Consider the following 19,689-nt stretch of genomic DNA (forward strand, 5'->3'; position numbering starts at 1 on the left):
GATTATGTCACAATTTAAGTGTCACAATTTAAAGGTGGTGTAAACTTTTATATTTCAAGATTAATTTTAATATAAAGCTGAGTTTATTGTTTTTGGTGACACATCATTAGTAAAGAAAATTTATATGAAGTTTTTTAAATGAAGTTTGTAAATTTTGTAAAAAAAAAATGATTTAATAAAACTTTTAATAAAAAATTCAAATTGATATATTAATAGATATTTTTCTTAAACATATCTATAAAAAATATATATATAATTTTTTAAATTTTTTAAAAATTTATATATTTGATTTATGTAATGGGATATTTTAATTTATCGGTTATGACTTTTAATTTCGGATTTTATTTCAAGAATTTCATTAAAGTCTTTTCTCATTGTTAGTACTTTCGGAATCGGCTCTAAAATCAAATGTTATAATTCACAATAACTTGTTATGTATTATTTATTTTAATTTTAATATATATCACGATTTATCTCATAAAAGATAAAAATAATGTGAAGATTTATATCTCAAGATAAATTTTAATACACAACAGATATAAAATTAATCTCTTTTCTATCATATAAATCTACCCCAGTAGCATCGCAAGATCAATCAAAGAAATACGCCCTAATTTCTTCACCTTCCAAGCTATTTCATGCCTCAGTTGCTCTTGCAGAACACTAAATCATAACAATCATAAAATTCAAAATAAAACTCACATGTAACAAATCAAATTTTACATTCCATAGCAACAGCATAATATTAAACACGTAACCAACAAGTTTTCCTTCGTTTTCATGGAACCAAACATCTGTAAAAATTGATACAACAATCTGGAAGGAATTAAATGCATTTTCTATCATCATTTTCATGGGAACCAAACAGCCTTAAAATTTGTAATTCATTCCAGAAACAGTCACCACTACCTAAAAAATCCAAATGCGTTTTCTTATTATCATCTTCCTTCATAGTTTATCTGTAACTAAACAAAATCAAAATCGAATTTTTGTAATTTAACTTTTGTTATATTAAATTTTGTAATCCTATTTTTTATAAAATATATTTTATCAATCCAACATGTTTTATGAATGCCAGATGCATAATGATTGAGTTATACATACATGCATGGTTAGAAAAGAGCCTGTTTCCAAATGCACTTTTGGCAGAAGTTGACCCCAAAATTGTAGGCTTATGCTTTCAAGCAAAGCAAAACAGCAGCCATGTCCATTTCTGCATTCCTCTATATAGGCAATCCGTGCATGATCTTTTAAGCCTTGTCCTTCGCTTCTATCTGTGTGTTGATTTGATTGAATTGTCAAAATGTATCCCCATGCTTTGAACTCTCCATTCGAATGGACCATCCCAAGTCATCAATCAACCAAGGCATCAGCTACCTTCCCATAATTTTCAAACATCAAATTTGTCCATATTTTTATTGTGATTTCTATTACAAGGTCAGTGTCCATCCAGATCTTTGCCATCTTTGTGATAAATGTTCGGTTTTGTTCATTTTCATTATTCCGTGGAACCCCAAACCCAATATGATATCAAGTTCCAATTGATGCTATAACAGTCGAGTTTCTCTGGCATGATTTGGCTACATTTGCCTCCATGTTGTCAGATTCTTCCCATTTGCTGCAAAATGCTTATAAAATTCCTAGTATTTTGCTTTCGTCCTTTATGAGTGTGGCTATAGAGATTAGAATTATATTCAACCATAGCTGATCAACTTGAAATTTACATCTCGTAATAAACTTATCAAAGGACAAAAGATCTGTAACGCTGGATGCTGGGAAAAAAGGATCAGGCGTGAGTCTTATTAAATGGCATACATTTTCTTAAACTCATTGTTTAGAATTTCAGAATCTGACATCGCAGAGAGAGAGAAGGAGCGTGACGTGCTCCCCAATGATGATCTTCGTATACTTCTCATGTTTGAAGCCTCAATCCGATGCCTAATCACCCAATAACACATAGTGCCTAGTGTTGTGGCCATTATACTTGTTCCTATAATTGTCACTCCAATTGCTAGCCATCTTTCCTTTTTGCCAACTACAATAAATGACAAGGCTAAGAATGCCACTGAAACAAGCACGCAAGCCAACCACATTAGCTTGTTGATAATTGCCATCATCTGCTTCTTTGCCTTGCTTTCAATGACTACAACTGAGGTCTGAACCACCACAACAGCCAGAGAAATGAAGAGGGCAATGGAATCAAAGATGAAGAAAATTATAAAGGCGGGCTTTGGAGCTATATTTGCTTCACCAAGGGAGTGACCAGGAGGAATGTCATCCGGGTCATCGACATATTGGCCAGGGACAGTGAAAATGGCAGCGAAGGCAACTGTAGCAATTAGGACAGCAACAACAGTGGTGGAGTTTATTGCATTGTTAAGACCTTCAGCGTGCATTTTGTTGAGTCTTTTGGCGATGCCTTGCACACGCTTTCTAGTTAGGCGGGTGTGTTCTAGTTGATAGTGCACTTCATGCTTTATATCACTCACAGTTTGTTTTAACTCACGGGCTGGATTTGGTGTCGCAGGCTTCATGGTTCGAGCACTTTGAACCCCATGTTGCTGCAGCATGGTTGCAATCGCAGGGTGCCCAGTTTTCTCAGCAGTGTCAAAAGCAGTTTCACCGCTTCTGTTAACAGCTTTTGTGTCAGTTTCTTTGTATCCAAGAAGCAACTTAACAATCTGCACAATGAAAAGATTACATTAGCATTTTCCTTGTTCCTTTTATTTGACTCCACAAATGAAAGAAGTATTTCTTCCTTTCCCTATCAAGGTCAAGTCTAAATTGTAAATCTAATTGAAAATGAAAATCTGACGATGGGAGATGAGGAAGACAGAATGGATATTACTGGTGGAATAGAAACCCAAATTTAAACCCTAGAGTAGCCAGTTAGCTATGCCTTAAATCAATGCAATCAACCAATAGTCAAAATTCTGGGTGAAACAGTGACACTGACCCATTTGCAGACCAAACATGAATCGCTAAACTGATTGATGAAGCACAAGGCTGGTTTACCTGAGTTCTTCCCTTCCTGGTAGCTATATGCAAGGGTGTGTTTCCTTTGGAATCAACCATTTTTATCATCAATGAAGGATTCACCTTGATCAATTCCTCCACCACCTCAAGATTCTGTCCCTTTACTGCCATGTGAAGTGCAGTCTGCCCTTTCTTATCAGTCCTTGGTGCAATCCCAGGTTCACTTGCCAAAAGTGCCTTCACAACCTCTACATGCCCATTTCTTGCTGCAGAATGTAAAGCTGTTTTACCATTACTCCTTGCTATTGTAGCCAAGCCACTACCTGCCTCCAATAAAAAATTCACAATCTCTTTATGGCCTAGTGTTGCAGCCGTGTGCAAAGCTGTGGTGTTGGATAAATCAACAGTCATAGCCAATTCTGGATGGACTGCCAGTAGCACTTTCAATATATCTGCAACAAGACCAAACTAATACCTCATATTCACCTCCAAAAATTTTCTTAATTAGAAAACATGAAATTCATGTATCAAAAACATACCCAAATCTCCTTGTTTAGCGGCAATGTGGAATGCATCAAAGCCATTTCTAGCTTTGATCCCAGCGTCAACAAGATCATAATAGTTAATCATCTCCTTAACCAAATCAACATAACCATATTCGGCGGCAACATAAAGGGCAGTTTCACCAGATTGGTTCTGTTTAGGTAACAACTCCTTCAGTTCATCCTCCCCAGTACCTGTCAGGATTTCTGTCACCACAGTTATATTTCCAGCTCTTGCTGCTGAATGTAAAGGCGTATCATCACGTTTTCCTGTTAACTGTTTGGTCATCTTTTTCCTACGAGCAGGAACACTTGGCTGCTCAGTTGCTGGTGCCTCCATTGTAATCAAAATCGAAATTCTCCTTTGCCAAACTTTAATTATGAATTGAAAGACTTTCTTTTGGTCATCGTTCATCCACAGAAACCATTATTCATCTGAACACCTCAAGACTTTGGAGCTTGATTCCTTCCTCCAATGTCTGGTTCAGCAGTCTCCTGCGTCCCAAATTATATGCCTGTTTACAGCAAAGATCCACCTTCATCTTTCTTAAAACGTAAACCAACCTCTGTCCAATTAATATTATAAGAAAACAGCTCTACCAACCAATCTAAACGATAAAAATAAACATTCCCAGAAACCCACCCCAAAAAAAAAAGCAGAAACATGAAGTTTCTGTACCCTTTTCATCTGTTTATCCTCCTTTTTTCAAAAAGCCATAAATTGAATTACAAACAAGAAAATGAAGAACGACAAAAGCATGATAATATTTACCTGGGTGTGAGAGGAGGAGCTAATTTCACTCTCATTCATCAAAAACCAAAGCACCCATGTTAGTCAGGAAGCCATTTTCAATTAAATCTCTCTGCTTTCAATCAGAATACCAAAAGAAAAAGTTTTTATGGTTCCTTTCTTTATGAAGAAAAGAAGAAGAAGACGAAGAAAAGAATGTTGAGGCTCTAAAAACATAAGAAGCACATGTATTTTCAACTTTATGCGAATCTAAAACCATTCCTCATAAGGCTTTTGTAAAGGTGCCGTTCATGACAATGTTTGAGGGGGAAAAAACAACTAAATACTAAAGGGAGGCAAAACCAGAGCGGCATTGGCTTATGAAATCAACGGAACTAACAGAACCCCACGCGCCCTCTTGTCGTTTGAATATCATAATGCCGCTTGTTATCTCAAGAGCTTCTAGATGCTCTTTTTCCTATTTTCCAGTCTTTATAATTTGCTTAAGTTATAAAAACGAAATATCCAATTTATAAAATTATTATTAAATTAAATTTATTTATATAAAAAACATAAAACTTACTTATAATTATAATTCTATAACATATATATATACACGTTATTAATATTTTTAAAAGGTAAAAAAGTAAAAAAAAAACCTTTAAATTAAAATTTAATAATCATTTAATTTTTTTTACTATTAATAAACTTTCAAACATATATTTTCATCAATTAAATCCTTACAAGAAAAAAATGATTAATTATTTTCATCCGAGGGTTCAATTGAATAAAAATAAATATATAAAAATTTAATTAAGTGATAATAAATGTTTAAAAATTCAATTAATTTGAAGTAAAAAAATAGGATTTGATTGATTGTAATAAAATATTAAAAATTTAAATAATTATTAAATTTTTATTTAAAAGCTTTTTTTTACTCTTATGGCTTTTTAAAATTTTTTATTATTATATGCTTTAATTTCTAAGTCGAAAGATCAATGCATTATATAAAAATAATAAATTTGTTGTCAACAACTATTTTAAAATTTTTGTAATATTTTAATGTAAAAAAAAAATTACAAAATTTTAAAAACTAAACAACATAAATTTGTTACCAAATTTGCAGATCAAACCAAGCAAGTTGGATAACGTCAAATTTTATCCAATGGTTGGTAGATTAAATGTGAGTGTGAAAAGCACGCGCTCTATACAGCGTGGGTTTAGCCTTTAACAACAGACTGTTTTTCCACTCCATAAAAACTAAAAAATTAATTATTAGAATCAATAATTCTAGAAAACCGAATTTTTGTTTTGGTCGGCAAAAGGAGCATGAATTTTAGTGGGTCACAGCTACATATAATGATGGACTGACCATTACTAGATTTCTTTTCGCCTTAAAGGTGAAACCATAGCTAAAATATCCCCAAAATCATATTCATAGCTAAATCCAATGTTCCAATAAATAAATATATATAGCCACTTATTAGTTTGTGGTGGGAAAACCAATATATAAGGTATTTATTAGATTAAAAAGTTAAAAATATCTTTAAATTATAATTAAAATTTTATTTAAATTTTTATTATTTTATTATAATTAATGAAATTTTTAATTTTTATTTCAATTAAATAAATTTTTTAGTTAAACAAAATTTAATCATATCATAAAATTTAATCAATTAATCTCTAAATTACAGTCAATTAAACTCTTAAAAAAATTTTAAAAATAAATTTATTTAATTTAATTTTAACATATATTAATTATGTCACATGATAATCATTTATCTATTTTATTAATGTTATATAGAATTTTATCATAATTCGTAAAAAATTAATGGTATTAATTTTTTTATTTAAATAAAGACTTAATTAAATATAAATAAATATTAAAAAGATTAATAAATTATAACAAAAAATAAAAATTTAAATAATTTTTAATTATAATTTAAGAAATTTTTATACCTTTTAACTTATTTATCAATAATCTAATATATATTTGGATAATTTGTGAAATGCATTAAATGAGATGAATTATCAAGAAGAATAAGATGCCACATACGCAGTACGTAAGATATGATGATGAAACTGTGATAAAAAATTATAAATAATTAAGATTATTTTAATTTGGAATATACTTTGATGGATGGAACTCCTTTTTTTATTATTATTTAGGTGACTAAATAGAGAGTTTATTTCTTGTTTTGCGAAGACTTTTTAAGTCAAAATTTTGTCCTAAGGTGATCAGGTTTATGTCACTATCGTGCAATATATCTTATATTATGGTTTTAGCTATTTGATTGTCGCATTCGTTGGTTTCGATGATGAACATAATTTTAATGCAATAATCCAAAATTAAAAAAAAAAAATCCATTGTGGAAAGGATAGAGTAGTTTATGCGAATATCAAAAGCCATTACTAGGGTTACTAGGAGAGAACCCTATAACAGTGTATGACTTGTCACTTCTAGATAGAAAAAAATGAATAGAAAAAAAAGAAAAAGCAATGTCTGTAAGTGTAAGAGAAGGAGTGAAAATATATTCTTGAATAGTAAATCATCTTTCCAACATTCGAAAATTTTAGAGTTTAGATCTAATTTCATTTAGAGACGGTGATTTAATCTGTCTCTGACGGATTTTAATCTGACTCGATATTGTGAGGTCGATTTTTTTTTTTTAATTTGAGTTTCTGATCGAATCGGATAAAATTAAAAAATAATCAGGTTTGAGTTTTAGGTAAATCTGATTCGATCCGATATTATATAAAAAATTATTTTAAAATTTTTTATTTATATATATATTTATATAATGATATTTTTAAATATTTATATTTAAAAAATAATATTTTACATTTAAAAAATAATATTTTATTAATTTCGAGTTAGATTAGGTCGTGTATGGTTTATATAGTATCGGATCGAGATCGGATTTGGATATAAAAAAACAAAAAAAAAAATCAAGTAAGATCGAGTTCGGGTTTATTAATGCATAAAGTCGGTCGGATTCGGGGCGAGCAAAACCCGCCTCGAATCCGACCCGATGTCAACTCTAATTACATCTCCAATGAGATGTAATTAAACAAATTATTATATATATATATATTTATAAAAAAAATTCAATGAGTAAATAAGTTATTAAATCTTTCAGATCAGAATAAGATGTGTTGTATTTAATAGTCTAAAATAGATTATTATAAGTCATACAATCGAGATAATTCTAACAAACAATCATCGATAAAATTTAAACTCAAAATTTTTTTGTTGATAAAAATGAACCTAATTAATTGAACCAATAATTTATTGATAATTATTATATTAATTTAAGCGAAGAAAAAAGGTAAAATAGTTGAGAAACATTAAAAAAGAAGGTAGCATTATTAATTAGTATCTTTGCATTAGTTCAATGAAACTGAAATCGACTGTATCTAAATTACTGTCCAAAAAAGCCATAAGAGCAATTTCTTTTTGACAATCAAACTGCATCGAAAAAACAAGTACTTCACATCGAAGGAAGCACGAAAGCCTCTAGCTTTTGGGATGATCATTTTAAGTAAATATAGTACTACTTTGAATTCACATCGAAGTGGGAGGGCAAGAATCCATGGGATAGTCTAAAACAAGGCCACCCTAGTGGCTCTTCACATGATTAAAATGAAAGCAAATTGGCTCCGGAACACATGGGAATCAGCCAGTCAGCCGTCCAACCGCACGTGCTGTTTGCAGACATGTTTATGTCCTTTGCGTGTCACTACTCCACATAATATTCCTGTCATTCTTTTCATAATCAAGCAGACGTACTGATATAATAGCTTGCTTCGAGAATGACTTTTGCTGACCTTTGACTCTCCCAATAAAAATAGCTTCTGTACGTGGGGAGTGGACAAAACAAAGCCAATTTTGTAGTATTGTTGAATTGAAGACATATACATGTTACTTGTATCTGTTATATGTCTCTTACAGATGATTTTTTACTTGGAAAGAACCCAGCTACAAGGTTTAATTTGGTGACAAATGGTGATATGCTCTTTGAACGTTAGTTGTGCTATCCATACAGCTATGATGAGATTTTATGGCTTTATCTTTACTCTCATCACTGACTTCGTCTATAAATATATATATAAAACATGTTTTTGGCGAGTATCAAAGCAAACAATGCCATTAATCGACACGGTAATTAGGTAGGAGAGGATCGATGCATCAGGAAAAAAACAAGCCTGGAACAACAGGATAATGAGGAATCTTTTTTCTTTTCACCGGCCAGCTGCTATGAGTTTGTCCTTTAATTATATTCTGGATCCGTAGAAGATCTGTTCTCTGTGAAACAACAAAAGAAACTTGATTAAATTTTTTATATAATTAGAAACCAAACCCAACATAGCACTTGTCTTACGAAACAGAAATTAAGAAAACTTCTGATACAAGATTATTCATAGTTATGTGTTTTATATTTTTCACTATTTTTTATAAAGAGATCTAAAAAAAAAAAATGAAATGCTGAGATTTGACATATTAATTCTAAATACATTGTAAGGCAACTAGAATTGATAATGACACTGATGGTGATGGCCATTTAGAGTCTATTAAAATTGATTTTGATAAAATTAAAAATAATAATAATAATTATAATTATTATAATTATAATTTAAAAAATTTTAATAAAAAAATTATATTGAATAAATCTTACTAAAATTTCGATTCAACTTAAGTTTGATTGAAACTTAACTACACCTTAAACATCCAAACATAAGCTAAAGAAAGGTGTAGAATGGGCCTTGCTTAGTGTCAAGACTTGGGTTAGGGTGACCATATCCTTTCTGCAAGACTTCTTTTTTTGTTGTCCAAAAGGTGAGACCCCAAAACATAGTTGGATATGGTCCTACAATTTTTGTTGGGTATAGCTGATCTCCTGCATCCTAGGCCCGTCAAAATTTTTGCAACAACAGGTTTATAACTCCTTCAGCTTTCATAATTATCAAATTAATTTGTTGCATTAAAATATTAACTTGAAAAAAAATTACCCAAAAACATGTGAATCCACTAAGGTCTGCTCGAAGTTAATTTTATAAACATTTAAATTTTTTATATTTGAGATTGTTAAAATTTAAACGTTAACCGTCAATATAACTCTTGACTTATAAATGATTAAGTATATTTAAAGATATTGATATTTTTATACGTATTATATATTGTGAAGATTTATATTCAACCTGAGAAGTATTATTTATTTTAGTACAAATATCTTATGATTTTATCTTACAAAATGAGCTTTATAAATTTAGATTTAGATCTTTACATATTTATTTTAACAAAATTTCATATTATCCTAATATGAGATTAGGGTATCACAAACATCAAGCTCAACACAAAGCACATAGATTTACCGAATCACATTATATAGTGAGTAAATCTAACACAGCATATATAGATCACAAAATCATATCAGACGTTAAAATTTTAGAAGTAATTCTCACTATGTAATATTTAATTCTCATAAAATTTTAAAAATGGCTCTTATGATGTAGTACTTAACTCCCGTCCGACTAATGATCGTTCTAATACAAGTCGTAAAAATTTATACCCAACTTACGAAATATTTTTTGTTTTATCCCAAAATTTTTATAATTTTATCTCATAAAAAATACTTCAAATTATCTCAACACAGTTTGAGGTATCATGTATATATTTTGGCTGAAATAATTGATATGTAATCTCTTTCCTGAAATATAATAAACATTTCTAATGTTTTTTTTGGTTCCTAGCTAGTAAAAATAATAGTTTTTTTTTTCTTTGTTTTAATTTCATATGTTATCTCATATATCTGCCAGAGGAAACGTTTTTTTGTCAGCAGCAATCACAACAAAGGCAAGGCTATTAAATTTCTCCATTACTTCATCTCTTTTTTTTTTTTGTCCTTGTAGATAGAATCTCGAAGACAGAGGGTTAACTGCATGTCCAATTGAAAGTGGGGGTGACCACAAAGCGACAACAAATGGACCTAACCCATGAGGCTTTTTTGGTATTATCAAAAACCAAATTGCAGCGCAGAAGTATAGGGCCATGACTGGCTGAATTGACCAATTCATCATGGTTCTTTTAAGGGTAAAAGTTGGTCCATGGACCACTATTAATTCAAACTAAAGACCAATGATTTATTGCTTTCATTAAGAAATTTGGGTCAGGCTGGCATTTGCTCTCAGGTTTTTGTTTGTGACAATGGGAACGGGAGGACAGTTGCCTTTACAAATTTACACAAATATATTTATATATATATATAGTAATTTTCATAAATTTTACTTTGATGTGAAGTACTCAGAAAGCAAAAAACAGGAAAGGTTTCAATTAACAACTTGATGAGAAATCAATGTATATGAAGAGAGCAGCTAACCCTTTTTGTTTTTAAGTCCAACGTTAAAAGTGCTGAAAAATATTCTTCACAGTTTTTACCTATAAAAGCTTCATTCAATTCAACAGAATAATAAGAATATATATATGTATAGTAACTTAAGATTTAAGATCATTCTAAATCCAGATAACCATTGGAAAGGGCAGTTGCTCCCACAAACTCTTCTATTAAGAGAGCTTCATTTGGCATTTACCGTGATTATATTTTTGGGTATTATCATCCATAGTGGACCCTCTTCTCAATGAATGATCTTAAATTCTTAGGGTTGATAAAAAAAAAAGCAGTACTTCAGCATGTGAATGGGACAGACTTTTAATAGCAAAGTCTTTTTCTCATTAAGAAAACATAATAGATGCACTACTGTATAAACTGTAAGCCAAATTCTTTTCTATTTTCCAACAGTACCAATTAATCAGGACAATTTTTTAATTTTACGAATAAAATTAAGATACGGACACATATCTTACTCTTTTTATTAATATATTTTTTTATTTTTTATTTTTCATTAAAAAAAAATCCAGCCCCTCCATGGCAAACATCTCATCATTGGAAGCTGCCCAACTTATTGGTTATGAATCCTCCATGGATTTAACAATCTAAGAACTTAATAGTGTACCAGAAATTTAATAATCAAAGACAGAAAATCAAAGGAGAGACTTAATCTTTCTGAGAGGGTAAAGGGTAGAAGAAAAAATGACCTTGAAATTGATTCTATTTTCGGTAATCTTTAGTCCTCTGGAATTTTGAAGGTGCTAGGATCTTCATCCTGGATCCAACCATACTTCTCCATGTAAGGATTAACCAATGTCTTTGGTGGGTGCCTGTCAATTTCATCTTTCCACACATTTCCATCCTCTAAATCCCTTACCACCTCCCACAAACAGCTGTTGCATTTAAAACCAGCCCCAAAGCTTATCATCAACACCCTATTCCCTTTTTTCAACCTCTTTTTGGCTTCCATGTATGCTAAAACATACCAAAGACTGCTAGCAGAAGTGTTGCCAAATCGATGCAGGGTCATCCTAGCCGGTTCCAGATCATACTCAGTGAGATCAAGGCTTATTCCAATCCCATCAATCACTGCTTTGCCTCCTGTGTGGATGCAAAAATGGTCCACTCCACTCTTGAAGTTCAACGTGGCTTTAATAGGTCCTTGAGTAGTTCCCTTGGGAGAACCGCGGCGGTTCCATTTTTTGACAAGTGACATTAATATGAAGCGAAGTAGTTCCCTAACAGGCAGGATCTTTGGGGAAATCACTCTCAAATTGTCTACGAAAGAACGAGTAGCCGCTTTGGGAAGGTTTTTGCCAAGGTGAAATCCCATCCTTCCTTTCTCATCTTCCCTTTGAATACAACAACCGTATGACTCATCTCTGGCTCCATGATGTGTCCTCTCCAGGCATTTCAATTTGAACATTGCACGATGCTTTAAGGACTTGTTGTTTGTCAAAAGAATTGCACAGCCACCCGAACGGAACAAGCAATTCGAAAGAATCATGGATCTGTCATTGCCAGAATACCAGTTTGGACTTAAAGACTCTGAAGCTACTAGCAAAGCGTACTTGTTCTTGTAGGACTTGAAGACATTGCGAACAATATCAAGAGAAATCAAACTTGCACTGCATCCCATTCCAGTCAAGTTAAAACTCTTGATGTCTTGTCTCATTTTGTAGTGATTTATGATTCTAGAAGACAAAGAGGGAAGTGTGGATAGCATGGAGACGTTAACGACTAGGAGATCAATTTCCTGAGGGGAAATGCTTGCCCTGGACAAGAGCTTTCCGATGCTGTCATAAAAAAATTCTTCCATTTCCAAGATACCATCTGCCAATGTCGGGCTCTCTTCTCTGCCAGAGTACATGATTCTTGGGGCGTAGGTTTGTTCCCCAATACCGGAGCTGACAATGGCTTTCAAGAGGAACTTGTACTCGTTGAGTCCTAGATTCTTGTTCCTCTTTATCACCTCCCCACAGAACTCAGTCCCAACCATTCTATCATCAGTTGGCTTGTAACATTGGTAGTCTAAAATGTAACATTCTTGGTCTCTCTTCTCATTAACCCACTTCCAAATTGTGAAGAAGAGAAGTAGGATTGGAAAAAACAGCAAGAAAGAGAGCAGCTCCATGGGAGAAAATTCAAGGGAGACCGGAAAAACAATTTGTACGATAAAAGGCAAAGAAAGAGATAGAGAAACACGGAGGGACAGGGAAGTTTTGTGCTTTGAAGTAGAAGCTATACTTTTTTAGATGGGTAGATCAAATGCAAGCCCTTATAATGAGAAAGTCCAATGAGTTGAACATGTGAAAATGCTTAATACCCGTTGCCTTCAATCAACCCCCACCAACTGATTTGTGTGTAATTTCGTTTCAATCTTTATTACGAGTTGATCAATGGTCGCGCCTTTAGCAAGCTTGGCATGTGAGAGAGAGCAAAGAGAAAATACAAAGAGCCAAGGGGGGGGCAAATTTCAATCCTTGTTAAAGTTGTTTAACGACTTAAAACTCCATACCCAAGTTCAAAATTCAATTCAACTCTATTTTACTCCAAAACGGAAAGTCATTATAGTTCACAGGTAGCAGTTTACGCAATAAGGTTATCCACATTTAAGAAGGAAGAGGGTGGTAGCTAGAGATATAGATATAGGGAAAGGAAAAAGACGAACCACTGCAAAGTTATAGAAGAATGAAGCTAATTAGCCTATGAAACGGGGATTAAGGCTTCATATGGAAGTGTCAATGAAACGACAAAGGAGTTCATAGTCAAAACGACGTTCGAATATGAACGAAAAGGGTTACCAGTTGGGTCTTATATCATCAAATTTGATTCCATAACTCTACAAAAGTCTTCTAAATACATATTTGACATGTGACTTGATTAATACAATAGTTGAATCTTTCTTTAATAATAAAACTGGGACATTAATTTCTAGCATTGACTTGAGTCGTTCTCCCATAGGGGATATATGGAATTCAATTATACATGAAGTAGTTTCTTGGTGAAAGTCTTGAAGAGTTTGCATTACTTTCATTCATGTAGGCTATGTAAGCAACTAAACAACCATATAATAATTATTATTATCAAGAAATTAACCCTACTTATCTTTAGATTTGTTCTGCATACAAGTCAAGCTATAGGGACTGTATTGTGTATATATATTAAGATAAATCAAGCATTAAGACTGACATTGTCACAACTGACAAAATTAACATGGATTGATAAAACTTGTCTTTCGGGGACCATGGCTCGATTATTATCCCTTAAACAGCAAGCATGACAACTCACTAATAAAGGTTTCAGACGAATTTTCCTGTCAGATCCTTATCTAATCACTCAATGTGACTAATAAATCCTCCACATGCATGTTGGGCAAATGCTTCTGGAACCACCTTTCAGTGTGTCCCATTGACTTTTTCTTTGTAGCTTCAAGGCGGGAATGAGTTGACGAGAATGAAAGGACTGGTGGGGTAAAGCCGTAAAGGGAGAAAAATTATCTGTTTGATAAAGTTTGAAGTACGTTTCAAACAATATTTGGGGTTCAAGCTTATGAAATGATGCTTCTACACTTCTGCTTGTTGTTCGTATTACAATTTACAACATTTTGGATTATAAGGAAAAAGATTGAAAAGAAGAGATGGCTCCTGAAGGAGATAAGGACATGCAAATGCAAGGGATAATTGTATTTTCAGTTAATTGGTCTAAAATCTGAATAGAACGGCTAAAGGGAATGGAATGGACGACAACCTTTCTTTGGTTGGATGAGGCCTGGCGTTCCCACTGGGTTAAATTAGGGAAAAAAACAACCATTCAAGGTGGTAGATTATAGGTTAGGAATAATTATTTTATATTATATTTAATTTTTATTTTAAAAAAAATAAAATTATAAAAAATTTAATTATTCTCTTAATATAAAATGGTTTAATTCTTTTAAAGTGAAAAAAATTATTTTTAATTCATTAAATTAAATTTACATGTTGTATTATATCTTAAAAATTATATCAATAATTTAAATTATATAAATTTTAAAAAAAATAATTTTAATTAATAAATAAATTATTATATTCTAATCAAATACAAAATAAGATAATAATATTTAATTTAATCTTATTCATAATCTTATTTTATTTTATCTTATTATAATCTTATTTTCTAAACAAATTCATAATCTAAGAAATTTTTTTGAATTATTGGACAGGAAGAGAAGATTTATAAGCTGAAAATAACAGTTTGTTTATTCTCAGTAGACATATTTACCGGCCGGTTATTCCCTCGCCCAGTTCGCAGGCTTGTCTGACTTAAACCGGGTTTTAGACAAAGATTTTGTAGTTTGAGCTTGAGCCAATTTGAAATATTAAATTATTAATAAAAATATTTTTAATTTAATTTTTATTAATTTATTAATATTTCAATATATTTTGTTAAAAATTAAAACATTTTAAACGAACTTTTAAAAAGTTAATTGAACTTAATCCAATTGGATTTATGCACAGAGTTAACTCTCGGTTTCATCTCAAAATTTTAATTAATTTGTTGAATTTTTAAATATAGGAAATTAGGGATAATGGATGTAATGTAACCAACTTAAGCATAAATCTAAATTTTAATTGGATGGGAAACAAGAAACACAAATTACAGGTTGAAAATTGAAATGCCCGGACAGGGCATTCTATCGGCTGTGACAACTGACAACTGACAACGATCCTCTCATCTGTTTGAAAAGGACGCTACGCAGGTCAAAACTACAACAAGTTTCACATGTGTTAATAGAGGCTTGTTGCAAGTGGTTAACGTGTAAGGTTTCGGCGTGAAGTGTTTAGATTCGAATAAAAGATTTTTTATTAGTAAATAATTTATAAATTTCAAAAATTAAAAAAAAATCATAATTATTCTTATAAATTGATAGTTTGTTTTGATTTTGAAAATGAGATAATTTTTTTTGCTTTTAGATTTTTAAAAAAAGTCGCATATAGTACAAATATATTCATTGATATCTTTATTAAAAAAATAACCAAACATGAAACATGTCGTGTGACTCGTAAAAGCTTTCAAATGTACGCAACAATATATTCATGTCTGGTCTGTCTCTCCCTTTTAGGTTACTTTCGGTTGAATTTCATGGCAAAATGTCCGTGATTCCAAGTAGGAAACCGCACGGCTTTTAAATTAATATTGACCATTCCTTGGTGTGCTCAGCTTTAAATGTTTTTCCTTTTTTTTTTTTTGTTGCTAATTTGTCAAGCAAACGATTTATTGTGATACATATTTTTCCCAACTTGTATTTTTCTGAAATCTTTCTCGTTATTTAAAGGGTCAAGAATTTAAAATTCAAACTATATTGAAAATATAGTTCGAATTAATTAATTTTTTTTGCCAAACATACCATGATTAAAAATTATGATAAAATCATATTACGTGTTAAAACATATAATTTATCATTTAAAAATTAAAATATTATAAACGGTCAACTATCATATTTAATAATAATATATTATTATAAATAACGTATTATTTAATAAATAAAAAAAGCTGCATGTTAAGAAATTCTTAAGAAATGTTCATATGTCTCATACTTAAAGAATAAGATTTGAATTTATACAAAAAAATTTTTTTTTTTTTTGAATTATATTTTTCTCGATTATGCGAGTGGTTTGATGGATTTACATCAATATCTAACTCTGGCTAGACAGAAGGAAGGGCCATAGCCCATAAGCCATGGCCCAGTAATGCAGTGGGTAATATCGATGATCATTGTTCAGTTAAGTGAAGCAGTGAGGGCTAAGGCCCATGGGCTTTATTTTGGAACTTTTTGTCTCCCTTAGATAAAAAATTATATTTCAACTATTCCGTCTATTTATATTATATAAAATATTAAAATTTATATATATTATATATTTTATAAAAAAATTATATATCATGATTTATATAAATATAAAAATATAAAAATATAATTTTTTTATTTTATCAAATTTTATATAATTATTATTATTATTTTAAATCATATTATTTTTATATTTTATTTTTATTATATCATTATATCATATTTTAAATACCTATCAATTATAACTTAAAGAAGAAAAAGGGGAAGAATTTTGTGTTATACGATGTGATAAATCAAAGAATTTTGTATTACATGAGCGATTACATGCCGCATATGAAGAAGTGATAATAAATTTAGATTAATCTTTTTCTTTATACACGTGTTAGTCGGATTCACTACACGCATCTTTGTTTGTATTATCCACAAACGACACGAGCCTAAATTCCAAGGACGCCGGCGATTCTTTCCACGCCCAAAAAAGATGGGTTCAACGACTCCGCCCACCTCGGCTCGGACTTGACGACACGCTCACTGAACTTCCGCTTCCATAAAACAAATCGGACCAGTAATTTCTCAAATCGTCAGGGGTATATCTGACAAGTGACTCAACCCACATTTCCTTCCTCAGCTGCACTCCGCCGTATGTCTCGTAAAACTCCTTGTAGATAGGAATGATCCGTCTCACCAACGAGGTTTTGATATCATCTCGGAGTTTCGGGTCGGGTACGACCCAAGAAGTTTGTTTCGTGTAAGCTTCTTCGAAAGCCGAATTAAATTTTCCGAAATGATCTTTCACTCGGTTAACTGGAATCTCAGCCGTTGGATTTTCCGGCAGTGACGCAAGCACTTTGCTCCATCCCATCCTCTCGTAATTTGAAGTGTACTGTCTCACTTGCAGTTCGTGCTTCATCACCCAATTGTCACCGAGAAGGAACTTCAGATTCGATTGACGGACTTTTCCGACGACGTATTGGAGATTGTTTGCTAAGAACAAATAAGAAAGCGCCACGTCTTTGTACATGGTGGCTTTCCCATCGAGTTTGCATAGCATGACGAGTATAAGCCAAGCTAACCGAACTGAAATCGGCGATGACATGCTCTCCTCGTTGTCGAGGCTGCCGTAATAAGACTGCGGTAAAGGTGATGGAATCGTTAACGGCCAACCTTCAACGATGTCGGAGAGAATCCCGCTGTAGTCGGCGAGGAAAGCAATATAATTCATGACATAACGTGTGAGCGGGTGGACCCCACCGCCAGGAACCGTCGATTTGGATGAATCCTTTTGAATCGCTGTTGCGAAGTCTGTTAACATCGTTCTAACATCGTCAGAAAGCTTGATTAAGGAGTTAACAGCGACTGATCGGACGATCGAGGTTGATTCGAAGCTGAAGATTGATTCAATCTCGGGCCAAAGATCAGAAACCGCTTCATATAAATCCAAGATACGGAACATTTTCTCGGGTGTTTTCTTGCACTTCGCTACATTTTCTGGGAACCCAAACAGAGCCAAAGCTCCTTCTTTCGAAATTTCAGCGAAACAAGATTCCCTGATGGCAGCCGAAACGGAAAACACTTGGTCACAGAGGATTCTCTCACCAAAAAACAACGTTTTAACCGCCATTTTAATAGCATTTAACCAATTCTTAATTTTAACCTCCAAAACTTCCCAATCCATCTTCTGAATCTGCTGAAAAGTCAGCCTTTCAACTCCAAGATGGTAAAGAGCTTCATCGATGATCGATTTCCGAATAATTTTGTAAATTTTTATGCATTCTTTGGCATACCCAGCTGAAATCATGGCTTCCGCAATAGCTCTTAAATCCGCCATTGCCGCTAACGAGACTCTTTCGACTTCTGGTATTGAGTCATCCTCATCCCTTGACTCATTTTCACACTCGTCTTCTTCGAAGTCGGAAAAACTAGACCTCGAACCTGATGGTCGGGTAGATGAGTGAGTAGAAACGGATTCCGGATCAAGGTAATCCCGGTTGGACTTCAAAATCTGGTAAAACTCCTTTTCGAGCCGTTTCATGGCGGTTTGCATCAGTGTTTGAGCTCGTACAAGTTTTTCTGAACTCGATTGGTGTAAAACCAAGTACTTCATAGCCTTTTGCAAGCCCTTAACGGAACTCAAATATTGCTTTGCTTCTTCCCTATTGTTGTTGTTGAAAAGAGAAGCAATGTTACGGTAGGAGGAGTCCTTGTTGGAATGGGAGTTCCATTTAGTGATGATAAATTCGGCAACTTCAATATTTTCTTCCATTAATGACTCGGAAAAGGTAGGATGAAGTGGCGAAGCAGGAGGAGTCATCCCTGTAGGAGACGGGGGCTTGTAGGAGTTGGTCCAGGTATGATGAACTGGGGAAGCAGGAGGAGTCATTCCGGTTGACGGGGGTTTGTAGAAGTTGGTCCTCATTATACAACCAGTTCCAAACCCGAGAATTGCTGGAGTTTGATAATTAAACAAAGGGAATGATATCAAGAAGAGATATTGGAATCGAATGGGCTATGTTTGTGCTGTGTAGTGATGGGTATCGGGGTACATATAGAGAGACCAGAGAGACAGAATGGGGGAGGGATCGCTAGGAAAGCGCATGGATACAAGTCAAAGGGCGGTTTCGACCACGCGGTGGAAAATCAAAGTGTAGTGTTCGTTTTTGGATTGCTTGCTTTTGTATGGAGTTTTGCGTGAGAGTGGCTGATACTGACCAGTTCTTTTGTCAAATTACTAATGAGAGTCGTAGAATCAGTCATAGTCTCAGGACTCAGGGTCCTTGCTTTTTCTTTCCTGAAGTCGCAACGAAAATTGATGTCATTTTATTTAATACTTTTTTTTTTCTGGGATTGTAAATTGTAAAGATCTAGAAAATGGATTTCGCTTTTTTGACGGTGAATGAGAACGTAGATGTTTTGTTATTATTAATAAAGAGATAATTAATTTTTAAATTTATATTTAATATATTATTAACATATAAATTTTATATGCTATCAATAAATTTATTAGTAAATCAAATGATAATAATTTATTAATAAAATAAATCAAATAATAATATTTTATTAATAAATAAAAAATTTTAAAATTTTAATTTATATATATTTATTTTAAAAATCAATATTTACTCATTAATTAAATTTATTATCAAATTTATTAATAATATAGTAAACCTATACTCTAACGTTATATCAAATATAAACTTTTAATTCTTTTAACGGTCAATTTTAATTTTAGGC

The 19,689-nt window shown here is 32.4% G+C and overlaps 1 protein-coding gene and 2 pseudogenes across 4 annotated transcripts; all 3 read right to left on the minus strand.

The window, feature by feature from the left end:
• Window positions 1-1,773: 1,773 nt before the first annotated feature.
• Window positions 1,774-4,573, minus strand: LOC111303595 (ankyrin repeat-containing protein At5g02620-like). Of its 2 annotated transcripts, none has more exons than XM_022899979.2 (4): window positions 4,291-4,573; window positions 3,516-4,033; window positions 3,016-3,428; window positions 1,774-2,681 (listed from the first exon to the last, which is right to left on the minus strand). In XM_022899979.2, the coding sequence occupies exons 2-4, from the start codon at window positions 3,931-3,933 to the stop codon at window positions 1,803-1,805; spliced, it is 1,710 nt and encodes a 569-aa protein (XP_022755714.2). In that variant the 5' UTR covers window positions 3,934-4,033; window positions 4,291-4,573; the 3' UTR covers window positions 1,774-1,802. The 2 variants fall into 2 exon arrangements, with proteins under 2 accessions (XP_022755714.2, XP_022755715.2); XM_022899980.2 differs by having other exon boundaries at window positions 3,516-4,084; window positions 4,291-4,572.
• A 6,533-nt stretch (window positions 4,574-11,106) lies between these two features.
• Window positions 11,107-12,999, minus strand: LOC111304313 (3-ketoacyl-CoA synthase 12 pseudogene; annotated as a pseudogene). Its single transcript, XR_016326848.1, has one exon. The product of XR_016326848.1 is annotated as a 3-ketoacyl-CoA synthase 12 pseudogene (transcript).
• Window positions 13,000-16,718: 3,719 nt separating this feature from the next.
• On the minus strand, window positions 16,719-18,982 carry LOC111303596 (exocyst complex component EXO70H1 pseudogene; annotated as a pseudogene). Its single transcript, XR_016326965.1, has one exon. The product of XR_016326965.1 is annotated as an exocyst complex component EXO70H1 pseudogene (transcript).
• Between the last annotated feature and the right edge of the window lie 707 nt (window positions 18,983-19,689).

This window comes from Durio zibethinus, chromosome 13 (assembly GCF_047325235.1).
Source record: "Durio zibethinus cultivar Kanyao isolate XHJ-2024 chromosome 13, ASM4732523v1, whole genome shotgun sequence".
NCBI classification, from domain to species: domain Eukaryota; kingdom Viridiplantae; phylum Streptophyta; class Magnoliopsida; order Malvales; family Malvaceae; genus Durio; species Durio zibethinus.